The 24848-nt window shown below is 42.4% G+C and overlaps 1 protein-coding gene across 5 annotated transcripts in view; it reads left to right on the forward strand.

Annotated features, from left to right (window-relative positions):
• si:ch211-200p22.4 (phosphatidylinositol-binding clathrin assembly protein) overlaps window positions 1-24848 on the forward strand; it is an 86401-nt gene that overhangs the window by 21847 nt on the left and 39706 nt on the right. For 4 of the 5 annotated variants that reach the window (XM_019266021.2, XM_027287874.1, XM_027287875.1 and 1 more), the window contains exons 3-8: window positions 17298-17373; window positions 17775-17877; window positions 19124-19217; window positions 20894-21005; window positions 21396-21502; window positions 24183-24224. In XM_019266021.2, the coding sequence (XP_019121566.1) occupies window positions 17298-17373; window positions 17775-17877; window positions 19124-19217; window positions 20894-21005; window positions 21396-21502; window positions 24183-24224 (534 nt within the window). The remainder of the gene's footprint in view (window positions 1-17297; window positions 17374-17774; window positions 17878-19123; window positions 19218-20893; window positions 21006-21395; window positions 21503-24182; window positions 24225-24848) is intronic. The other variant, XM_019266023.2, reaches the window with a different exon arrangement.

Raw genomic sequence — 24848 nt, forward strand, 5'->3', positions numbered from 1 at the left:
CGGGAAATCAACATTACTAACATCCTATATTAGAAAAGGTTATACTGTAGTTATTACGGTAAAATTTCTGGTCCCTGATGCTTCCTTTCTTCTTGTGAAATAGTGAGTATTTATACTCCAAACATTTCATCCATTGTGTACTGTTACACACCTTGAAGGCAAAGAAAACCTCTTGTACACAAATTGAAAAAAACATCCGAAAACCGACCCACCCACCCTGCGCCACATTCCTTTCGATCTCCACCAAAATAGGGAAGCATCGCTTCCCCGTTTGAGACGTTACGTAACACTTCCTTTTCGTTGGTTCCTTGTTTATTACGTTAATCTAAACTTCCTCTAGAAAGCGGAAGGCTTTGGGTGTGAGATCATTGTGTTTTGTCGTACCAAAATTAAGCTGCTGAAACTCACTGACACCCCAAACAGCAGCCAAGCTGATATCACCGCTGCTGGAAAAACTATTTTAGGTGTCAAAGTGCTCTAAAATTAGACGTCACGTTGGCGGTATAGCGACTTTTAAGACACATTCAGTAATTAGTCAAGACCTCACGTACGGTTCAGGTCATTAGATCACTCCGTGGTGAATGCTTGTTTCAAGCCGTGCTTTGATAAATCATGCTAAGTAGGTCACAGCAGAGCAGCAGGAAGTGGTGTAGAAGGTATTCCCAAGCTGTCGGCGTCTGTCAGATTCTTTTGTGATGTTGATGCTTCACTTGGAGCGATTTAACGATGACTGCCACTCCGTGTTGATCCCAACGTATTCAAGCAGCTCTTAGAAGTGTTTGTACAGATGACAACCACTGTACCATGACTCTGTTTCTGCTGTGGTAGCTAATGAAAAGTATCCAACAAGTAGTTCAGACTGACTGATTGGTCTTTCTTCAAAGAGGTGTTGGACTGCCTCGTTAATACAGGTGTTTGTTTGAACACAAATGTTGTTTTTAAAGACTAAAGGTCGTCTAATCCGGACTGAAGCTGAATATTTCATTTGGTAAAAACATGTTGTGAAGTTTGGAAATGATTACATCGATCTTTGTTCGATACATTTTGACTTTTTGGACTTTTACAACATTGTGGAGTTATTTGGAAATGTTTCGGTCACATCCTCCATCAGATGAGTCGCAAATACAACGCTACTAACTTTAAAAACATGTGACGTTCACGGACTTATAAGCTAAATATGTTTATGAACAAATGATCTTTTACAGCCGGTATCTTAGTCACTACAAGACTGAGCTAGGAAACCAGTGTTTAGTGTTTATACATGTTGTATTTATTCAGTTTGGGAAACTCCACGATCTCTAGAAAGCTTTGACGGGACTAGAAATCGTCTCTAAGGCTCGGCCTACTTTTCATTCATTACAGTCAATTACGTTTTCCAGGAGTTTACTTTGAAAGCAAATTGCCCCAAAACCTAAAAATCTTTTAATTATATGTTTTATTTAAGTTGGTAATCGTTGTATAAACGCAGCATGTGCCTCAACGTCATTATTGGCGCTCTTCACCGTCACTGCCGTGCCAATAATGACGCTAAAGCACACACTCTCGTGTAGTATCGCTTAATTCTAATTCTAGTTGGCGGTAACGAAGTTAAGACAACGAAGGATCTGTTTAATATAAATATAGTTTTATATGATTTGTTTTCACGTCGTTTTATTGTCTCCACTTCAGCAGAAACAATATTAAAGACCTGTTATTACCTCGTGTTTGCTGCCCCGTGGCAAGTAAATAAGTGAAGCTGAGGATATGAAGTGAACGCTGCTGCAGAGTAATCGTGTTCTTTAATTTAATAACAGGAGCCGTTCCGTGTTGTATTAACCAAAAATTCAGGTGCAATGCACGTTTAAAATACAACGTTTAAATCGTCAGTATGTAAGTAACAGAGGATGTAGGAAAGAAGGAGGTAGAGAAAGGGTTGGGAAGGTAACGGGTAAAAGAGATGGAAGGAAAGAAGGAGGTAGAGAAGGAGCAGTCTGATTTAAAAGCCCTGATACAAACACACCATCAGTACAGCACTGCACTTCTGTAGTGTGTGTGTGTTTGTGTGTGTGTGCGCTCATCAGGCTGCATTCATCAGGCCTGTCAGGACGGCGGTGCTGACGGAGGCTCGGCGGGCCAGGTGTCCCTGGTCCCTCACGGCCGTCCCATCCGTTACCGTCAGAGCTGAGAGAGAAATCTGGCCGTAAAATTAGAAATCACGGACCCGGAAGAATCGGGGTCAATAGACTGTACGTTTGTTTTGCTGAAGACACGACCTGTGTAATATCTGATAAACGAAAGTTTTACAGCGAGATCAGAGCCAGCTGCTTCCACATCGTGTTCGTCACCTGATTCTCTTTTTAAAAAAACGTTCACATCGCTGACTCAGCAAAACGATCTGTGTCACTTTGTGTATTAGATATCAGACGGAGGATCAAACCTGACATGTTTTTGTTTTCTGTGGTCACCTGATCTGATCAAACGTCCGCTGGGCCTGAAATACATTCAGAGACGAAGTAATTAACAAATATATATGTTCATTAAAATATTTGAGGATAAAGAGGAGTACAGACGGAAGGATGGAAGGACAGAAGGAGTTAGAGAAGGAAAGATGGGACATAGGGGCGGTAGGAAAGGAAGGGAGAAGGTAAAGAAGGAGGTGGAGAATGAATGAAAAAGGATAGAAGGATGCTGTAGCAAAGGAAGAGGTAGAGGAGTAAAGGAAAAGCTGAGGTAGGGAAGGAAAGGATGAATTGGTAAAGGCCTAAGAGGGAATGGAAAGTAAATGAAGGATAGAAGGAGAAAGAGAAGGAAAGATGGGACATAGGAAAGAAAAGGAGAAGGTAAAGAAGGAACGAAGGAGGTGGAGAATGAATGAATGAATGAATGAATGAATGAATGAATGAATGAATGAATGAATGAAAAAGGATAGAAGGATGCTGTAGCAAAGGAAGAGGTAGAGGAGTAAAGGAAAAGCTGAGGTAGGGAAGGAAAGGATGAATTAGTAAAGGCCTGAGAGGGAATGGAAAGGAAGGATAGAAGGAAAAAGAGAAGGAAAAATATCGTGGTAGAGAAGGAAAGGAGAAAGAAAAGATCGAATGAAAGAGGTAGAGAAGGAATGGAGAGTGTGTGAAAAGGAAAGGAGGATGAGGTAGGTAGGGAAGTAAAAGAGGGGGTAGTAAAGGAAAGAAGAAAAGGTGGAGGTAGAGAAGGAATTAAGTAGGTAGTAAAGAAAGGAGAGGGAAAGGTGGAGGTAAAGAAGTGAAGGAGGAAATGGAAAGTAAGGGAAATAAACGAAGGACAGAAGGAGGTGAGGAAATCTAGGAAGTAGGGATGGTAGGGAAGGAAAGGAGAGGAGGTAGAAACGGAGGAGGAAAGGAAGAGATGGAGAAGGTAGGGGAGGTAAAGGAGGAAGAGAAGAGACAAATGAATACTTTTTCAAAGCGCAGGTATGAAAACACATTTCGTGCTTCGACATTTCAGTGATTATGTAACATGGACGACATTCAGTGGCAGCCGCCTCAGGCTGACGAAGGACACAGTGCACTGCATGTATCATGGAGCATTACGTGAAGTCCATGGATGAAGATCGTCGTCGGGGAAAAAAACACAGAGCTGCCAATCACGCGTCGCCATGGCAACAGAAGATGTAAATGAATTACGTGTTGCAGTCGTTGTTGACTCTCTGTGATGTATAAATCCTTTCAACAGCAGGTGAATTATTAGGTTTTAATATCTCTGCTTTGCCTCGGCTTGAAGATTTGAGTAAACGCGTTTTTGTCTGTGAACGAAGAGTCGCCGGGCCGAGCCGATACTCGTTCAGTTCTTCAGATTTCACCTTTGTGCCGGTTAAAGAGCACGACTCGAAGAAGAAAACACCTCCGCTGGTTTAGATTTTAACAAACACGAGCAGGAATGTGATGAGTCTCGACTCCTCTCCTCGTCTCGCCATTGTCTTGCTCGTTATCATTTATCAGCGTGCCCTCTCTGCTTCCAAGTCTTTGTATGATAGGCCGATATGTACCAAAAACAATCCCGCAGGAAACCCCAAACAATAGCTGGGAGAGCCATTTTTCCAGCTCCACACCCGAGCACACACACACTCCCCATCCCTCCCCTCCAGGGAGCTCCATCCCTGGTATTGGAGATCTCAGACTGTCGAGCGTGGAAGGCTTCGACCACCCCGAACAAGGTTATAGAGAGATAGAGAGGAAGGGAGGACGCGGGATAAAAGGAGGGAAGGTTAATTTGCTCACAGAATTACGAGAACACGAGGAAAAGATGTTGCGGATGACTGTACGAGAAATGAGCGTCGGAGTTAAGAGGGAGAAATGGGGTCATACAGGAGTCAAAGTTATTTTAAAATCGATGTTTGAAAGGTTAAAAGCACGTTCGACACATAATCCACCTGAGTTTCTTCATCTTTCTCTGCATTTCTGGGAATTCTCTTGTCACTGATTCATCCTCAAGTTTTCATCATGTAATCAGATTATCTCGTCTTTTCAACAAACCCGAGTCAAAAGTTACCAAACAAAAGAAAATAAGATGTCAAATCATGTTTTCCTGACAGCAGAATCTTAAAGACAAAAAAAAACATCAGATTACTTAGTGATTGTAACGTATAAACAGTCAGTAATGTTTCATGTGGACAAAAGTTTCAAATAGAAGTGACATTTTCTGAGAGACTACAACTCTAAAAACTACAACTTCAACAATCCTCAGTCTAACGAAGGAAGAAAAGGAGGCGGCAAGGAAAGGAAAGGAGGAGAGGAACAAATAAGGGTGTAAAAGAAGATAGGAGGATGTAGAAAAGCTGATGTAGGGAAGGTATTATGTTTATTTTCAAACTACAGCTGAGGCTGATGGATTACTATTAGTTTAGTTAGTTTTAAACTAGCTTATCGGACAAATTGACCTCACATGGAAGGTAAAAGTTAAAGCAACGCTGTGTAGAAATTGGTATCATCCTCTTTGGTCTTTTCTCCGTCGCGTTGGCGCCGTCCAATCGTTGATGACATATTTTACTCCGAACCGAGGTGTTCGATTGAACCAACCGACCGTCTTAGCTGGACCTGTGTTGAAAAAATCGATTTTCCGATTCTGAATCGATTTGCATATTAATTCCTTAAGATCGATTCGTACATCCAAAGATCGATTTAATTAAGTTAAAATTTTAATACATTTTCCCCCGGTGAACTTTAACCCCACTAGTCGCGTCATTGAATTGAAACAGGCGTGCACCGTGTTTAAACTACACTACGGCGTCTCACACATGCGAGGTGCGTTCAGTGGCCGTCGGAATGACTATGTTGCGTTCATGAACGTGGGAAAAATGGAAATTAACCGGAAATATATAATAAAACTACAGACAAAAGAACACTCAAGAAAAACTCTACAACTACCAGCCACTTCTGCGGGTTACATTTGCAAAGATATGCACCCGTATTCCGTTGTTGAAAACGAAGGCTTCAGGCGACCAAAAAAAGGGTTTCTAATAACACTAACCCGAATCGAGATCGGATCGGATTATGATAATCGATTCTCAGTCTTGAGAATCGGAATCGAATCGATTCCTGGAATTTGAATCGATACCCAGCCCTAGTCTTAGCCGATGTTGAACTATCAGCAACATTTTCTTTGTTCAGTTGCAACTCAGGCCCGTCACACTTTAAATGTTGGTGTTTGTTTTTATGGTGAAAACAGCCCTCCGAGATTGGCCAGACCACAAGGGTACGGTACAACACAGCGCTGTGAAAACTGTTTTTGGGAGTTTGTTTTTCAAGGACGTGAAGTGCTCAGAAACACTACCCATCATCCTTTTCTTCTTCAGGGCAGGATAGTTATAGGTGTCAGAGAAGGGACGCGAGAATTACAGTCTGATTGAGTGCATCGGGAATCTCTGTAGGTCCAAACCAAATACAGACACACAGGAGAGGAGTATACTGTAGGAGCGGTAGGGCAAAGGAAGGAGAAGATGGAGAGCGAGCCAGGCGGGGAGTAGACAGAGTGTTGGAGGAGTCATTAAGGACACGAGAGGAGGAGATGACGGGGACAGTCTGGCGAGGACACTGGTGAAAAGTGCTGATGGTGGCAGGACACGCCGCTTCTTTCCTTTGTGTGTGTGTGTGTGAGGTGGGAAGAGGAGGTAGATAACGGTGTACGACAACAAACGTTTGTGTTGTGTGAGTCGCCACCTCGGCGTCACCGTTGTCCCAGATAGCGAGACGGCCCATTTGTTACGGTGACGTCACCGGAGCACGCTCATCATCGCTACGCTCCGGAGGCAGGAGGAGAGCGAACAGAGGAGGGGGGCAAAAAAAAAAAAAGATGTGTGAGACGTCGTGAAAGACAGACGTTCAGGAAAAAGGAGGTGAAATCTAAAGAATGGAAATCTGCTGACTCAAGCAGCGGCGTGTCAGAGGGAGGAGGGAGGTGGTTATTTGTGTTTATGTGTGTGTGAGGTCACCCTGACTCTAACGGGCTCGTGATAATTAGAAGTGCTCGGACGAACACTCGCATGTGCTTCCTATCAGCTGCCGGCGTGGCGGACATAAAGATGATGAGTGTGGAGTCGTGTGTGAACGTGTGTGTGTGTGTGTGTGTGTGTGTGTTAGGGTGTTGCGGTGCAGGGTTGTGTCAGTTCGTGTTGAACGTAACCGCCGTGACACAATCAGGCAATTATGTTTTTTTTATGAATGACAGTAGCTGCTGCAACCAGCGGCGTCTAACCAGAAATTCAACCAGTAACTCATGTGTCAACCAACCTCCGTTGCTGTGAGTTGAAGCCAAAAACGTCCACTTGAGGCTGGCTCCAGAAGTGAGTCAGTCTCCATAAGTCCCCATGTTTGACAGCAGAAATAAACATGTTTACAGCCTGGTACAAAAAACAGTTTTGGTCTCTGTAGCTAATTTCCCCGTTCATGACAACTGTACTGAGGGTGAATTTATATACAGCTCACCTGTTCACATTATATTAAGGCTTAAAGTTATGCAGGATTAAGAGCGTGGACGCTTTGATTGACAGGTAGGTGCCGTTACAGATGCAACCAGGCACCATTTGGGCCCATTTTAGGTCCACATGATCTAGGTCTTTGCCGATTTTTAGATTAACAAGGTGTCGGAAGAAGCTGGACTACCAACATGGTGCCAGTCATTGGTTCCTACCATCGCAAATTTGAGTAACTCCTGGATAATTTAACAAAACTTGACATGTTTGTTTGTTTGTTTGTTTGTTTGTTTGTTTGTTTGTTTAATTACTTGATGTGCGTCTCGTCCTTGGAAGTAACGTTTAATTACTACCGTTAGTTGTTGGCTGGATGCGCTAACAACAACACTCCAAATTCCTTAAATGCCGAGTCGCTCTGACGACAGCGCCCCGTACGCCGCTTGTAAAGAAATCCAGATCCTCGACAAGGGCCCTGCCACGCCTTGTTACTGCTGCTAAGCTATTACTGGACAATCGCAGCTGTGCGGGGAGGGCTTTAATTACAAAACAAATTGGTAATGTGTCAGCAGATTCTCCGAATCAATAACCCCGAATCAGTATTGGAGACAAAAAAAAGTAACAAAAATAGATGCAGACATCCTCTGACTGGGAGAATCTCTATCGAGCTGGCTGTACCCTGCAAGTTTCTGGATGGCTGAGCCTGCTGAGCACACACACACATACACTACTTTCATGTATCGATCACACAGATGCAGCCAATTTACTTGAGTTGGGAAAACTTGTTTATCTGCCTGAAGGAGCATGAGGAAGTGTGTGTGTGGAGTGTGTCAGCTCATCGCGGGTTTCACCTGCAGTTTCTACGTTTTTAGATAAGATGTTTGGGGATCAGAGAGTTTGTCTGTGTGGGAACATTCGGACACGATGACAGAAACTGAAAAAAAAGTGTGTTTTTCCCGCCACAAAATAAGTGATCACGACGTGACGGTAACAGGATGAACAGATCGTGGTAACGTACAGATAACACGAGTGTGAACATGTCGACCTTTTCAGGACTACAGATAAAAGAACCTCATGTTCTGGATGTTTTTAAATAATCATTGACACGACCTCGCTTTTCTTCGTATCGTTAAGACGCCATCACGGACATCTGGCTCCTGATTGGAAGCTTTGCTCTTCTTCTTTTCATGGAGTGAAATCCAGAAGTGAATCCACGTCAAAGGACGGTGCAAACTTTAAAATAACGATGGCTCAATTCCATTTAGGGTCTGTTCAGGAATCAACGTACTTTGTTAGGGTATCAGTGACAATGACAGGTTAAAGAATGGACAGAGCATGATTGACGTTTCTGAAGCACTATTTTGAAGCTGAAGAAATGCGATGGCGGCCACTGCCATGTTGGCGGTCCTGACTCTTCTATATATCAGCAAAGACGTGGATCATCGGTGACCTAAGGCCGAGGTGCTCAAACAAGCTGTACCAGGCTGTAAACATGTTTATTTCTGCTGTGAAGTTGGACATTTGAACATGGGGACTAATGGTGAGTGACTCGCATCTGGAGCCAGCCTCAAGTGGACGTTTGAGGAACTGCAAGTTTTCTCACAACCACTGGAGATCGCCACCGGACTTGACTTGGGGAACCAGAGGGTGGCCGGTAAAAGTTCCTCACGGACTACGTCATGGAGTGAACCAGTTTACTGCTCCCATCAAGCCATGCCGTGTGGTTGCATACATCTTGACTTTATCCATCGAGGCATCAATAAAGTCAATCTTAAAAATACAAAAACACTTCTCCGTCCTTACGACTCTACATTTATCAAAGAGCTCTCTGACCAAACAGAAACCACATTCCTGAATAAAGGAGTACGGGTGTGCCACAACACTCGGCTTGATAAAGCATGTACTTCTATGACAAGCATTTTATTACTTGTTTCTAAAGATCACATCTGGACTTTAGTTAGTTTAACACCTGCGTTGGGACTAATGGGAGATTAAATGCAGTGAAACGGCTAATTGTATTGTTTAAAGTGCGATTGTATCGAGGGGTGGCAGCAGAAGAGCTAATTACAGTTGTACTAATTAAAGCTGGCACTTGAAGGGAGAGCAGGGGGAGTACTTTGAGGAGGAAGTGTGAAAACGAGATTACCTCGTGACAGAAGCTAAAAACAAAATAAGACCGTTCAGTTTGTTGCCCCGCTCGACCTGTCAGAGGTTTGAAACGTCGCAATTTCATGGAGCATTAGGAGCTTGCCCTCGAAACACCATCAAGACACCGTCCTCCCACAAAAGTACAGCAGAGTTTTATTTCGAGAGAGCGGGTTTTAATCAATGACAGTGTAAAGAATGAACGGAGCATGAGTGACGTTTGGAGCCGAAAATATGCGACCCTGGGCGCCACCACGTTGGCTTTACTGCTTCTAAACTAAATATTGACAAAGTTGTGGATCATCGACAGACCTAAGGCTGAGTGATGCCTGGGTGCTCAAACAAGCCACCTGTAACGGCACCTACCTGTCAATCAAAGCGTCCACGCTCTTAATCCTACATAACTTTAAGCCTTAATATAATCTAAACAGGTGAGTTGTATATAAATTCACCTTCAGTGGTTTTCTCCAGATCAATCCGGTTTAATTTTAAAAAACAACAACTGTACTTTCTTGACTTTCCCATCTGGTCACAGTACATGTTTGTTGAGTTTTTTCCTCCGGGTCACTCCGGTTTTCCCCTCTCGATCAAATCGATCGAGGGGAAAAAAAACAAAACAACATTCCACCTTCAGCAAAAAGATTAGATTGAAAAGTGAAAACCTTTTAATCTCTCCGTAACCTGTAACCAAGTTCACAGTGTTGGAGCTGGACGTTGTTTTATAAGATGAACATGTTGCCAGAATTTTACTGTTAGAAATAAACGGTATAACCTTTTCCAACATTATAATAAAAGTACATTAGTACTGTTGATTTCACATTTAAGGACAGTGTTTTATTCTACACTTCACACCCACGGAGGCTGCCTCTTGGTTTTAATCAGCTGTAGCATAGTATCTAATTAGGTTAACAATAACGCCAAAACCGGGCACGTTCTTGGTCACGCTACGACGACGAGGCCGTCCTCCACGAGACTTCAAACCCCATCAGGAGAGTTTCAGAAGCGGTTCGCCCAGTATTCTTTAACTTGCTCAGATTTTTCTGGTTTGTGCTTCTAAATATCTAAATAAGCTACATATTTATTTGTTTCACTTCAGGCTGTTTGTACGACCGGCGGGTTTTAAAAAAAATTTTTATTTGAACATCAACCAAATTCTTTTTGGTGTCTGATTTCCTGTCAGCTTGAGCTGCTCTGGCGCAGATTAACGCGACCTCCGTCTAAAATAGAAAAGGTCGCGTATTCTTGACGGAGCCGAGCCGAGAGTTGCTTCTGGGGCGCTTCTGAACCGGACCGCGACGCTTCTTGTGGGGACGGAAACATTGAAGGTGTTTGGGGGTCAACTCCTCTCCTGAAGTTTTTCATATTTTACAGATATTTTCAACCTGTTTGTATTATTTCACGCTGTCAGTCACGTCAGATTTTTGTTGCAGCTCGACTTCCATCCTATAATTGGACTAAAACATAATTCCATAACTGTTTTTAATGCTGGATGATGCATGTCGACGTCGTAACTCTTCGCTTTGAAATCTGTACTAATACCCATCCTGTGTGTATGTGTGTGTGTATACACGTATTAGTGTTTCTAATGATGACTCATGTTGCTCGGCTTGGCATCGTTGACCTCGCAGACACATTCATCCGACAGCAAGACACAACTGCTCCCCGGAGAGCCGGAGCCCACACACTGTTAGCCTAACACACACACACTTCAATGTAGACGTGTTTCTTTAATCCGATCATTCTCCGCACCCACCCGTTGTCTTTTCTTTGTGACTCTTGTTTCCTTTCACACTTAGATTCAAGGCCTAAATGCTTGATTGCGTAAGAGGAGGAGGGATACTACGTAGGATAAAGAAGAAGGGGGGAGAATCCCAGGCAAGGATTTAAGCTGGTAGAAGTGTGTGCGTGCTGTATCTATCCGCACGTCTGTTTCCTTGTGTGTCTTTCTCTGCTTGCATAAGAGCTGCTTTCATTCAACTCAGCCCGATCACGACTCATTCTTCTTGTGTGAGTCATCACCTTTTCAGTGCAACTCGGTTTGCAGTCTTTTTTTTTTTCTTCTTCTTCCTTCTTTGTGCGTGTTTGAGGTGGAAAGTAAAAGTCGAACAGCCAGAAATAAATTCCCATGTGGGTTTAATACATTAAAAAAAAAGGTAATTTGGATCCAGGTTGTCTCCTTGAGCAATCCTTTAACTCTGGATCGATAAATCCTCTGCTGGCGTCTGTTGTGTACACGTTGGCGGGTCCAAAGAGGGCAGAGCGGCAGCAACTGTTTCAACATCCCAGATATCATGTAATGTAACGCACACAGTGTGCACACTCATGTTTACCAACCAGGCTGGTCTGTGATTTCTGATTTGGGAGGACAGATCTGAAGTCAGCGAGTACAGCTCGATTTCCAGATTACGTAATCCAGTGCCAGGAAGCAGTTTGGATTCAGGTGGACAAATTAAAAGTAGATAAAGAGTGAGGAAAGTTAGATTTAGGTTGCCACAACAATTACAAATAGGACACATGTACGAAAATGCCTACACATAAATAGGTGAAGGTTAGGAACCAAAGTGGTAAGGTTGGGATTTTCTGTGTTAACAGACTCATCATACGTAATTTGTTCCATCTCATACAGTTCCCATATTTTCTTTTTACAGCCAGATGTTTCATGTTGGCGGTTCAGGTTTCAACCGATGACAGCATAACAAATGGACAGAGCAAGAGCTAGTTTCTGAAGTGCGGTTTCAAAGCCAAAAATATGCAGCGCTGGATATGTACTGCTTCTTCCACCTCCTGTTTAATCTAAATATCGGCGAAGACCTTCTATTAAACATTCACCCTCAGTACAGTAGGCTTCACCTCACAGCCACAGAGGTAGTCTGGATGTAGGGACCTTTGCTCGGCACCCGCCCTGCTGAATTGCGTTCATCCCGAAGGCTGCGATCAGACAGAATCGGGCATTCTGTTGAATCACCAGGTCTGTCTACATAAACGCTGCGAAACAATCAGGAATTAACTTTTTGTTTCTCCGATTAACCGGCTGTATCGAGGCCGGCGCTCCCTCACTTTCATTCACTGTCTATGTCACTCAACCACGGCTTGCTCTCTCTTCCTGTCGCAGCGTAAATTGCGAGTCAGGGTCAGATTTAAAAGCTGTGTACATTGAAATAAACAAAGCCAGAACACAACAGGTAGAGTATCAGAGTTTAGTCCATGAATCCACCTGGATAGAGATATTTCAGGCCGACTGTGGAGGTTTGACCACCTGATTGTCTGATTGGTGGCTGCAGCGTCACATCGGACTTCCTTTTTGGGGTTGAGGTCGTGACCGTGTGCAGAATAGTCAAGTTCCTTCACACCAAACTGGTAAAACCGTTTCTCAAACTGCTGCCACAGAGTTGGAAGCACTCAATCTACATATATCGACATATCTTCACTATTATTTTAAAATCTCAGAGTTTGTTTTAGCATTAAGCTGCAGGAGAAAGCACAGCCTGCTCATTCATTCGAACGAGCGCAGTGTGGGCGAGGATGCATTTTAAAAAATGCACGATTGTTTGGCCACCACCTCCACAGCAACGATACGCTTTCTCCATAATATTATGAACTGCTGTGCAGTGCTGTGCCATCAGATAAGCCTTCAAACTCAAGGATCCATTACTCAAAGTGGATTTCCTGCGCTGTATTTTATCATCTTACCTGTACCTGAAACAACATGCCCCAAAAAGTCCCAAACACTCGTGCATTTTAACCCTTTTTTCCCTCCACATTTCTTTGTCGGGGAGATCTTCCTCCAGCCACCATTTTCTGTTGAAATTCTTCAACAGTCGACAGCGCTCCAGCCTTGGCTTCCCCTCTATATAACCTGACTACATGATTGTGGAAAACAAAAAGAAAAGAAAGAAAGAAAACCACTTCAGGTCAGCGCTGAGGCTGTGGTGTTCGGTTTCTACGGAAACCACCAACTTGTGCACTTTGGAGAGAAAGACGTGGAGAAACCGAGAGGGGAGGACGAATAGCTCTATGTATAGCTATGTGAGAGAGAGGCAGGGATCTAAATGCATCAATAATACATGATGTTGTTCTCCGATATGCTAACATGAATTATTTGACGGGTCGAGTCAACCTGCTTCTCCGTCTCGACCCTCCATATTTATCTGTATTCTCTGAATCTCCTCTCAGAGCCAGCCGTCTCTCCTTGAATAATCCAGAGCTCTGCAGGTTTCTGTTTCTTCCCCCCTTCATAGATTTTCCTCCTTTTCAACTGTATCCACGCTTTTTGTGTGAGTTCTCTCTGCTGCCTCCGCCTTTTCTGTTTGAGGCCGAGCGAGAGGCTCTTGTCAGATGGACTTTTGATGAGGAGTCGAGGCAGAGAAGGAGCTTATGAAGTTTTTCTGAAGCTCCTTTTTATCTTTGACCCTCTTGTCTAAGTTTCTCTGTCCTCACCTGGCTTAATGTTTTACACACAGGCAGAAGCTAAAGTCATCACGTTATTCTCAATCTGCAAAAGAAATTTTACCCAAATACTTGAACTCAGTAGCACTTTTTATGGTATCGCAGCTATAAAAGGTTGTATCGTGTTAGAGAAGCTTGATAGAAATGGCAAAATAAAATAAAAAATCTTGGCCTTTTTACGAAAAGGAGTTAATGTGCCTAATCAGGGGCGTCAAACATCTGGCCCTGGAACCAGAACTGGCTCACCAATGGGTCCAATCCGGCCCACTGGACTTGCTCAACCCATTGTTGGCCGTCCACCAATGAGCTTGGGTTCTGCTCATGGTTTATGCCTCTTATAAGGAAGTCTTTCCTTGCCACCATCGCCAAGTGTTTGGTCCTGGTGGGTCTGTAAATAATTTTACAAAGAGTATGATTAAGACCTATGGAAAGTTTACCATTAATCGTAAAAGGACAAAGTTTGGAGGTGTTGCAAACATGGGTTGTATGTGGCCAATGAATGTTGAATGTTCTACTTTTTGACTTGGCAAACATTCATTGCTCTTGTTGTGCCCTCTTCCTTTGGTTTTCTGACTGGAGAATTGGTGCTGCTTATCTCGTGAATAACTTCCTAATAGTCCTTTTTTGGGGGGAGTTTGGCATTAAGCATTGGGAGTTAAATCAAGTAACATTAAGTTAATTGACTGCATGCATCCAGTCTTGCGTCAGTTAATGCATTGCCATGTTCATGCCTTCCTGCAACAGTTATAAAGTTCTTGGAACTGCGAGAAACAGTCTGTCATCATGGTGGTCAGTGCCCAACAGTAATTACGTAGGAAAAACGTTTAACATGTTGGACCATGTTGGGGATGAAACAAGTCATGGACTGTGTTTTCAATCGTTATAGCAAACTTACCCAAAGGCCTAAAATGTTTTAATCGTCTTAAAACCCTAAAAATCAATGGTTAACCTTCTTGGGTCTAAATTTCTGTGCACAGATGGGAACTGAATACCCGCAAGTGACAGCACGAACAGAATTTTGTCCTCACAGCATGAAGCATAGCCACGAAAAAGGACAAGAACAAAAATCTAAATCTTTAGGCCTTTTTTAAACAGTCCCAGAGCCGTTGGAAACGTGTCAGTGCAGCTGAATCCAACACACATGCCCGCAAGCATATTTGTGCTCACACACACACACACACACTCACACAACCACACACACACACATTCTTAGATGCTCCAACCAGCCAGTGAGGGCTGATTCTCTGCCAGGTCGGGAATTGGCAAACTGGCAAATCTCAGATCATTTTAAGTCAGATGGACAGGGAAGGCCTTAACGTTAAGATGCTTTTGGGAAGCCTGAGGCCGCCTGAGCTCCCAAAAAGTATGGATGATGGCCAAGACTTGTTCCAACTGCACTCTGTTATTCAGTGCTGTGTGGAAGAGGAGATCGCAGAGATGTTCAGGAGGGACCAAATTCAAGTTCAAGTCTTTAAAAGACGGAGTCTCAAGTCGAGACTTTAAGTCAGATTTGAAGGGGTTGACTTGGCAACTGGTTACAGCAAATGAATCATATCTTATAAAGTAAACACACTTTGGACTACTTTAAACAAGAATACTTTTGTTCAAGTGGAATATCATGTAATTTTTTTGCATTGGTTGCACCTGCATATATTTATATAGAAACCACCGAGGAGATACAGTAACTCAAATGGGTTCAGGTCCAAGGAAAGACCAGAAGGCCAAGAGTATTATCTGGAGTGTGTCTGGAAGTAATTTGTAGCAGATGTAGCATTATTTTCTTCTTCTAGATTTCAGCTAGTGCCCCAGTCTATGCATCTCTATCATGTGAAACAGCAGATAAACACTACAACTGCACTTAAGTGAGCGATAGCATCTTCTTACTAACAATGCAAGCAAACCTGTTACATAACCTGCCACCTAACTTTGCAAATACCATCAGTCAGAAGACTGCATTCCTTGAAGAATGCCAAACACATGCCAAAGCGCTGTTTAAACAACGTTAACAGACAATACATCAGACCGTACAGAACTGTTTCACTTTTAGTTTAGTTGCTAAAAGTTGAGTTAACACCATTTGCCACCCGTGTCGAGTTGAAGTCTTTCCACATTCTGTACACGGCGTACTTCCACTTAACTCCAAGGTCTTTGAAGTCTCACAGTTCAAAAGATAAAGCTTAATAAAACAGATTGCATTAACACTTCTGAGACCGTCGAGGCTTGTTTTGTTTTTACATACCAAGGTGTGACAGCTGCACCATGATTCTCTTGCCATGACCTGCTAGTCAACTCTAGGTTTAGTGACGAGTTGGAAATCGTGCCTGGAGGAGCCATTTCAACGTGTTTAGCAGGTGGCACCAGGGTGTTTTTATGTCAGTTAGGTGTAGGACAGGTAAAGCCAGGCTTGTGTTGAATCAATAACGGATCCTTGACGTTGGAGACCATGAGTCGCACGAAATATATCAAATCTCTCACGTTGTGTTTTGTTTCAAAACCCTACTGAAGTGGTCACGTTAAGCCTAGTACATCAATTACTCTTAACCCCTATGTGCAACCCGCAGCTGCTTAAAGTTTTAGACTTATTAGTTACAATGTCTAAAGCGTAGACGGTATAAGGAATGGACAGCCCATCTGTGAGGCTACCCACAGGTTTTTGAAGAGCCATTGCGAGGGTGGTGGCTCTGACTGCCACCATCTTGGCAGGTCTTGTCCCCCGGCTAATCTAAAATTGGATGGTTGGTGGAGCTGAGGTGGGCTGAATGACGCCTTGGTGCTCAAACAAACCCCAAGTTTCATCTAGTCCAAGCTGAGCATTGGAGACTGACTCGCTTTGTAGCCCACCTTCAAGTGGCTTCCGCATTGGCTTCATTTCCCAGCCACAGAGGTTGCAGCTTCATCTAAAGTTGGTTTATTTCTAGTTGCTGACTCAAATTCGGTTGCCCATCTCCGCCACCAGCACCTGCTCAGGGACCAAAGTCCCTCCCAAAGGCCTCTGAATCTCCAGCTTTAGCCAGACAAAGTGAATTACTAAAGCTTTCCTTGTCATTAATATCTCAGTATCAATAACTGGGTGCACTGGGTGACTCCCAGGTGTGAGAGTATGAAGATGTATAAATGCGATGTGAGGTAGTGTTGGAAAAAGAGCAAACCATGCCTGGAAAATGGGAAGTAAAATGACTTCGAGCACCTGCTCAGTGACATCAGATCTGTCAAAAACCAGCAAGTAACTACAGTTGAGCTGGAAAGGAAACTGACAGAGGGATCAAGTTTTCTGTGCAGCAGTGGAAAAGTGTTCAAATACAAAACCGTGAACGACAAGTGCGGCATGATTCATCACTTTCTGGACACTCAAACCTAGCTTTAGTCTTCATCTCATTAACATTTTGAAGGGGTCATTACTTAATAATTTATTATTGTATGCTGCCAATCTTCTGTTTCTTTCCCAAAGGTTAATTAATTTTTTTCTCTGACCGCTTCCTCTTGCCATTTGCCCTCCCTTGCAAGTTCTTTGTGTGCTACTCACAAGGACTGGAGGGGAAAAAAAACAGCAGGAGAAAAGTTAATTTTTAAACATGGTCTGCACAGCCTGAGGTGAAGAAAGCTGCTGAGGTTAAAGCAGCTAAAGCAGCAGACGTAGCGGGTGTTAAATCCTCTGTAGCCGACCTCTTACCTCTCTGCAGGAAGGAAATCAAACACAAAATGACAAGGCAGTTTCTAAAATTACGATTGAATCGCCATTTGACCGAGCATTAACTCTTGTTTTCTCTCTCTCTCTTTCTTATCTCAGCGTTTCATCCAGTACCTGGCATCCAGAAACACTCTGTTTAACCTGCACAACTTCCTGGATAAGGGAGCTCTGCAAGGTAAAGCACACGCAAACACTCATTATCTCAAAAAGTCGTGTGAAAATAACAGCATTCGGCTTTTTGTTTCAATTTGCTTGTAAAGAAGCAGATGGGCAGGATGTGCCTCAGAGGCCATTAACACCAAGAACGCTTTAAGCAATCAAGGGGAAGTATTTAAAAGTCAAAACTGGTTCTTCAGGGTGGTTAATTACTTGATTTAAATGCATCTGCTGGCCCTGCACACATACGGTTTAATGTATGTATAAAACAGTTCAAGTAAAGTTCAAGTTTAATTGTCACACGGTACAATTGTACTTGAAGCTTCCTGGTTTTATAGGACAAAAAGGTAGAAATCATCCGTCACCGTGTCACATAACACACTTAGTATACTTCCTTCCTCCTCGTTTTCCCGTCCCCAGGTTACGACATGTCAACCTTCATCAGACGATACAGCCGTTACCTGAACGAGAAGGCCATGTCCTACAGACTTGTGGCTGTGGATTTCACGAAGATGAAGAGGGGGTAAGAGAGGCCACACACACACACACATAAAATGACAACCCCACTCATCATTTCACACTCCTGTTGTCACACAGCAGCAAGGTTTAGCTTTCGGCACTGAAGCCAGAGGATCACAATAGACAGAAACTGACGAAATCTCTCATTGTGATGAAGGTATGCTGTATCTGTGACAGTAGAGTATTGTATCAACGTGTTCAAGACAACACACGAAATGTTGTATTTAGTTTCAGGAGTTTCCTGTTTGACTGGCCACACGTGAGAGATGTTGTCAGCAAGGTTAAACAAAGAAACAAGCTGCCCCAGTGAGAGTATATATATATAAAACACCCCTTTATAGATTGAACAGACGTGAGACACATCATGGTCATGGTCCCCAGAGGATGAATCTTACATTCTTTTTTTATCTTAGCACCACTAGAAGGTCAAAGTTTTATTCACAGCTGTGGTCCACAAAGGATTTATCCTACATTAGTTTTTATTTTAGCACCACCAGCAGGTCAAAGGTTTATTCACAGTCATGGTCCCCAGAGGGTTGATCCTACATTACTTTTTATCTTAGCACCACAGGAAGGTTTATGTTTTTTTCACATTCATGGTCCCAGGAGGATTAATCCTACATTACTTTTTACATTAGCACCACCAGCAGGTCAATGTCCCTAGTGGATTGACCTAAGCAATGACAATACCTTTTATATTAGCACCCCCAGATGAACACCATCATAGATACACAGTCATGGTCCTCAGAGGACTGACCCTACATTGTTTTTTTTTATCTTAGCACTGCCAGAAAGTCAGAGCTTTATTCACAGTCATGGTCCCCAGAGGATTGACCCTATGTTACTTTTTTTAAAATCTTAGCACCACAGCAAGGTCCAAATTTTATTCACGGTCCCAGTCCCCAGAGGATTGATTCTAAATTACTTTTTATATTAGCCGCACCAGAAAGTCAAACTTTTATTCACAGTCATGATCCTCAGAGGATTGACTGATTAGTGTCAAATCAGGTGCAAATTGCTTGCTGGAGGGCTCTGTATGAACGAGACAGTGTCGATTTATGAAGATCATTTCAAATATCAGAAAGTCCAGCTGTTGTGCGATGACTCTGAATCCTTTATCACACCGATATATAAACATTTTTATATATTTTCCATCATTTGACATCATTTCTTCACTCCCCTTTTGTGTGTATGTGTGTGTGCGTGTTTCCTAATTTGCATACGAATTTATGTGTTTCCTGTTTTGTCAGGATTGACGGCGTGATGCGTACCATGAACACAGAGAAGCTGATTAAGACGCTGCCCATCATTCAGAACCAGCTGGATGCTCTGCTGGATTTCCAGGTACGTGTGTGTGTGTGTGTGTGTGTGTGTGTGTGTGTGTGTCTTTGTGCATGCTTGTTAAAGTTTAGGTCGATTCACTTTTCCAATCAAAATGTAAATTGAAAGAACGATTTGCAAAGTTTGAAAACTCTTTATTGATGGAGTGTAAGGAGCACATTATGTCAGCCGATTTTCAGTTTTAATGCGTGTTTGTGTGTGTGTCTGTGTGTATGTGTGTCTTTGTGTGTTTGTGTCTATGTGTATTTGTGTGTGTGTGGAGGGGAAAGAGGGATTGGGTGGGGATTTGCAGAAATTGGTGGGTGCATTGTGGTTTGTGCCAGCAAGCTTCAAAGAATGATAAAAATGGATGGTGAAGTTTCTCATTGGAATGTGTGTGTGTGTGTGTGTGTGTGTGTGTGTGTGTGTGTGTGTGTGTGTGTGTGTGTGTGTGTGTGTGAGAGAGAGTTTCTGGTATTTGGTGAAAAATAATCTTAGGGATATTTATCTTTTTTTAATGAAAAGATTTGGCAAGTTATGTTCTTCTCTTTCTCTTTATTTCTTATATCTACATCTACTATATATATTCAGTTCTTTTTATCTCTGTTCTCTAATCTGTCTCTTATATATCTCTGTCTGTCTCTATATATCTCTGTCTGTCTCTATATATGTCTCTCTCTATATATATATGTATCTCTGTCTCTATATATCTCTCTCTATATATCTATATATCTCTATATGTCTGTCTGTCTGTCTCTCTATATATGTATCTCTGTCTCTATATATCTCTGTCTGTCTCTATATATGTCTCTCTCTATATATATGTAGCTCTGTCTCTATATGTATGTCTGTCTGTCTGTCTCTATATATATATATGTATCTCTGTCTCTATATATCTCTGTCTGTCTCTATATATGTCTCTCTCTATATATATGTAGCTCTGTCTCTATATGTATGTCTGTCTGTCTGTCTCTATATATATATATGTATCTCTGTCTCTATATATCTCTGTCTGTCTCTATATATGTCTCTCTCTATATATATGTATCTCTGTCTCTATATATCTCTGTCTCTATATGTCTGTCTGTCTGTCTCTATATATCTCTGTCTGTCTCTCTATATATGTCTCTCTCTACATATATGTATCTCTGTCTCTATATATCTGTCTGTCTCTATATGTCTGTCTGTCTGTCTGTCTCTATATATCTCTCTCTGTCTCTATATATCTCTGTCTCTATATGTCTGTCTGTTTGTCTCTGTATATATCTCTCTGTCGCTATAGGTCTCTCTCTGTCTCTATATGTCTCTCTCTGTCTCTATATGTCTCTGTCTGTCTCTATATATGTCTCTCTCTATATATATGTATCTCTGTCTCTATATATCTCTGTCTCTATATGTCTGTCTGTCTGTCTCTATATATGTCTCTCTCTATATATATGTATCTCTGTTTCTATATATCTCTGTCTCTATATGTCTGTCTGTTTGTCTCTGTATATCTCTCTCTGTCTCTATATGTATCTCTGTCTGTCTCTATATATGTATCTCTGTCTCTATATATGTATCTCTGTCTCTATATATGTATCTCTGTCTCTATATATCTCTGTCTGTCTCTGTTAATCTCTCTCTGTCTCTATATGTCTCTCTGTCTGTCTCTCTTTATATATGTATTTATATAAACATACATCTGCCTCTCTCTCCAGGCCAACCCCAACGAGTTGACCAACGGAGTGATCAACTCAGCCTTCATGCTGCTCTTCAAAGACTCCATCAGGCTGTTTGCTGCTTACAATGAAGGGGTCATCAACCTATTGGGTAACACACACACACACACACACACACACACACACACACACTGATAAACACAGCCTGCGTTGAGCTGACTGATACGCTCCGACAGACAAATGATGAGGTGTTGAGTATAAGTACAGTTTGTTCTGCCTGTACAAACATACAACATCATGTCTGGCAGATCTGTACACACACACACACACACACACACACACACACACACACACACACACACACACACACACACACACGTGCACACAGTCTGGTTGTCACGGCAGCAGAGAAGGTTTTGACAAGCTGTCATGTAGCTGCTGTTTGTTTCCACTCGATCATGCACTGATTCTCCCTCCCTCCCTTCCTCCCATCCTCCCATCCTTCCTTCCTTCCTCCCTTCCTCCCCTACTGTCTCTATAGAAAAATACTTTGACATGAAGAAGAACCAGTGCAAAGATGCTCTGGACATCTACAAGAAATTTCTTTACAGGATGACGAAGCTGTCAGAGTTCCTCAAAGTGGCCGAGGTATATTCACACACACACACACACACGCGATTACACAACACGCACACACATCAGGGCTAACATTTTTTACCCCCGCTCCTCTTGAAGTTCCCTTTTTGCCCCCTTCCCCTCATACTTTCTGTCTGCCTCTCGTCCTGACCACATCCCCTGATGACTTAAACACACTCCACGCTCCAGCTACTGTACTCTGCGCCGACACGACTACCTGACTTTACCCTCGCTGCCCCACATTTGCTTCGCAGACACTTTGCACACATGCATACGTACATACGCACCCAAAATAACCTCTAAGATGGAGGATGTGGTTAGGCGCTCCGTTAGGTCCCTCTCCCTCTGCTCCCCACACTCTTCCATCTAATCCTTTCTTCTCCCGCTCTCGTCCTGACAAAGACGGATACCCGTGTGGCTCTTCTTCGCCCAGTGCCCACAGATCATCCCTCTTTTTTTATTTTCTCTCCCCTCTCCTGCCCTCTTCCTTTTCCTTCTTTGTTTCAGCAGGCTGGAAAGCAGCGAGAAACACTCCCTGCATTAACGCACATTCAAATAAACACTTCTTTTGTCTCTTTATAATTAGATTTTATAGGAACAATGGTAGTTGCAGTGATAAGTTGTTTTGTTTTGTCGCACTACACGTCACAAACATGTGCCTGACTGCCTGATATACACAACACAAGCCTTCAAAAATCAACCATAAAAGTGTTTTTACCACACTTGCTGTCAAAAAAACATTCTGTATATATCATGTTCATAATTTAGCAACTTTCTTAGTAGATGAAGATGAACAGGCTGCTTCATGTGGCCTTTAACTTTTTTACCGCCCACTGTTCTGCCCACAATGAAGGAAAAGTTACCTGCACACGAAATACAGATTTTTATACAGAGTCTCATTTTCAGAAATGTGTGAAAAATTCATTGCAAAAGGTCAAATTCTCAAAAGTGTCTCTGTTTATTATATTGTTATTGAGAAGGAGTTTCGCCAACAGCGTCCTTTGTTTATAAAGACTCTTAATGCTGATCACAAACTCAAGGAGCTCTTTGAATACTTCATAAAGCGTTTATTCTATCTTGTGAAACCTTCAGCGTACGGCTAAAATAAAATAAAAAATCTAAATGCAATTGCCTTCAAAAACAACAACAGTGTGTCTTGTGTATTGTTTTTGAAGTGAGAGTTGTGTTTGATTTTGAAATTCATTTTAAACCGAGAACATCAGGTGTTAAATGTTCGAGTAAGTACATTATTGTGTCACAGTATCAAAAAGCACTGGGGTTATTAAGTAACAAAGCCTTGAAAACAACCAGCTTTATCCATGCCGGTGCTCCCTCACTCTCATTTACTGTCTGTGTCGCTCAACCACTGCTTAAACCAATCCGACACCAATCAAATCAAACTTCTTCGTGTCACTATTTTGTAGTGGAAATTGCGAGCCAGACTCAGATTTATAAGCTGATTACATGAAATAAACAAAGTCAGAACACAACATTGAGACATTGCTGAATGGAAAAACCTGTGTTGTCGCAGCAGCACTGCATTTGCTCTGAAACAGGAATACCAGGACACCAAAATGGAATGGAGCCATTATTATTTTATTGTTTGCACCTTTCCTTTTTCTACTGTGACACAAATGTCTTCCATGGGCTACAGCTGATGTTTAATCAAACTCGGACATGGATTCACGACAACTTGACAAGTTAATGAAGATTTAGCACCACCAGCAGGTCACAGTTTTATTCACAGTCATGGTCCCCAGAGGGTTGATCCTACATTTTTTCTTATTTTTGCACCACCAGCAGGTCAAAGTTTCATTCAGTGTCAATATCCCTAGTGGATTGACCTAGGCAATGATGTTCCCAGAAGAACACTGTCATAGATACACAGTCATGGTCCTCAGAGGACTGACCCTATATTGTTTGTTTTTTTATCTTAGCACTGCCAGAAAGTCAGAGCTTTATTCACAGTCATAGTCCCCAGAGGATTGACCCTATGTTACTTTTTTATCTAAGCACCACAGGAAGGTCCCAAGTTTTATTCATGGTCCTAGTCCCCAGAGGATTGATTCTAAATTACTTTTTATATTAGCCGCACCAGAAAGTCAAAGTTTTATTCACAGTCATGATCCTCGAACTCTGGATTAAAAAAACATGCCACTATTATCTAACTTGACAAGTCAATGAATATTTAAAAATCCCAAAAGAAAACAAACTCTATAATATATCTAACGATAACGATGTTTAGAAAGAACAGCGAGGTCGTGTTGATGATGACTACAAGTGTCCGGGACTCGATGTTCTTTATCTGTGGTCCTTTTAAAGAAGGTCGACATGTTCACACAAATGTTATCTGTACGTTTTTGAGATGGTCTCTTTTCGGTGTTGTCACGTCATTAATGCATCAGTCGCCATGTGCACCCGCTCTCCTCTCATTGGTCCGACATATTTATCACTGTCCAATCATCATCAGTCATCCACTGTGAGGATTCAGATGTCGGAAATTTTTCTTGTTTATTTCTGTTGTCGTTTTTATGTTGACGCTGCCACTGCATGAATTAATGATTCCCCTGTTTTTTGTTTTTTTTCTCATCTTCTTTTATTTATCCAAACGGATATTTCTTCTCCATTTTTATCCCACCAACCTTTCTCCCCTCCTTTTTTATTTTGTTGATTTTGTTTTTTTTGACGACAGCAAGTTGGAATAGATCAGGGTGACATCCCAGATCTCTCACAGGTCAGTGTACATCTCACCTTCCACTTCCTCTTCCTCTCTTTTTATGATCTTGCTCCTCTTCTACCTTCTCTCCACCTTTTCCGGCTTTCCTTCAACACTCTGTGGTTCCTCTGCTCAATCTGTGCTTCCATCCATCGACTCGTACCCTACTTCACCCCTACGTTTACCTGTGTTACCCTCCTTCCTCACCCTTCTCTCCGTCACTCTCCACCCACTCATTTTTATTTCAAACAACCATCTCGTCTAACCTGATCTGAGTCTAGGCAACTCCCCCTCTGGTTTGATTGATTTCCTGCTTTTGTCTTTCACTTCTAAATGCTCGTTATAGATCCAACAACAACAACAACAACAGGCTGAGGTGTGTTAAGTTGGCCTGCTTTAACACTGCGGCATCAGCGGGGCCCACTGCAGGTTTCATCACATGGATCTGAAACCCCGAGCGTCTGCGAACAAAGAGCTCAGACCTTCATCTGCAAATATATAGAACGATAATTGCAACAAGAAAAAGGGCTTGAAAAAACAAGACGAGGGAATAGAGTACATGATTTCTGTTTCGTCAAGGATAAAGTTGCCTCTTTATCTCAGGGTGAAGTCTTTTCCTTCTAGTTCTGTTTGAAAATAACC

Source organism: Larimichthys crocea, chromosome XIV (assembly GCF_000972845.2).
Source record: "Larimichthys crocea isolate SSNF chromosome XIV, L_crocea_2.0, whole genome shotgun sequence".
In the NCBI taxonomy this organism is placed as follows: domain Eukaryota; kingdom Metazoa; phylum Chordata; class Actinopteri; family Sciaenidae; genus Larimichthys; species Larimichthys crocea.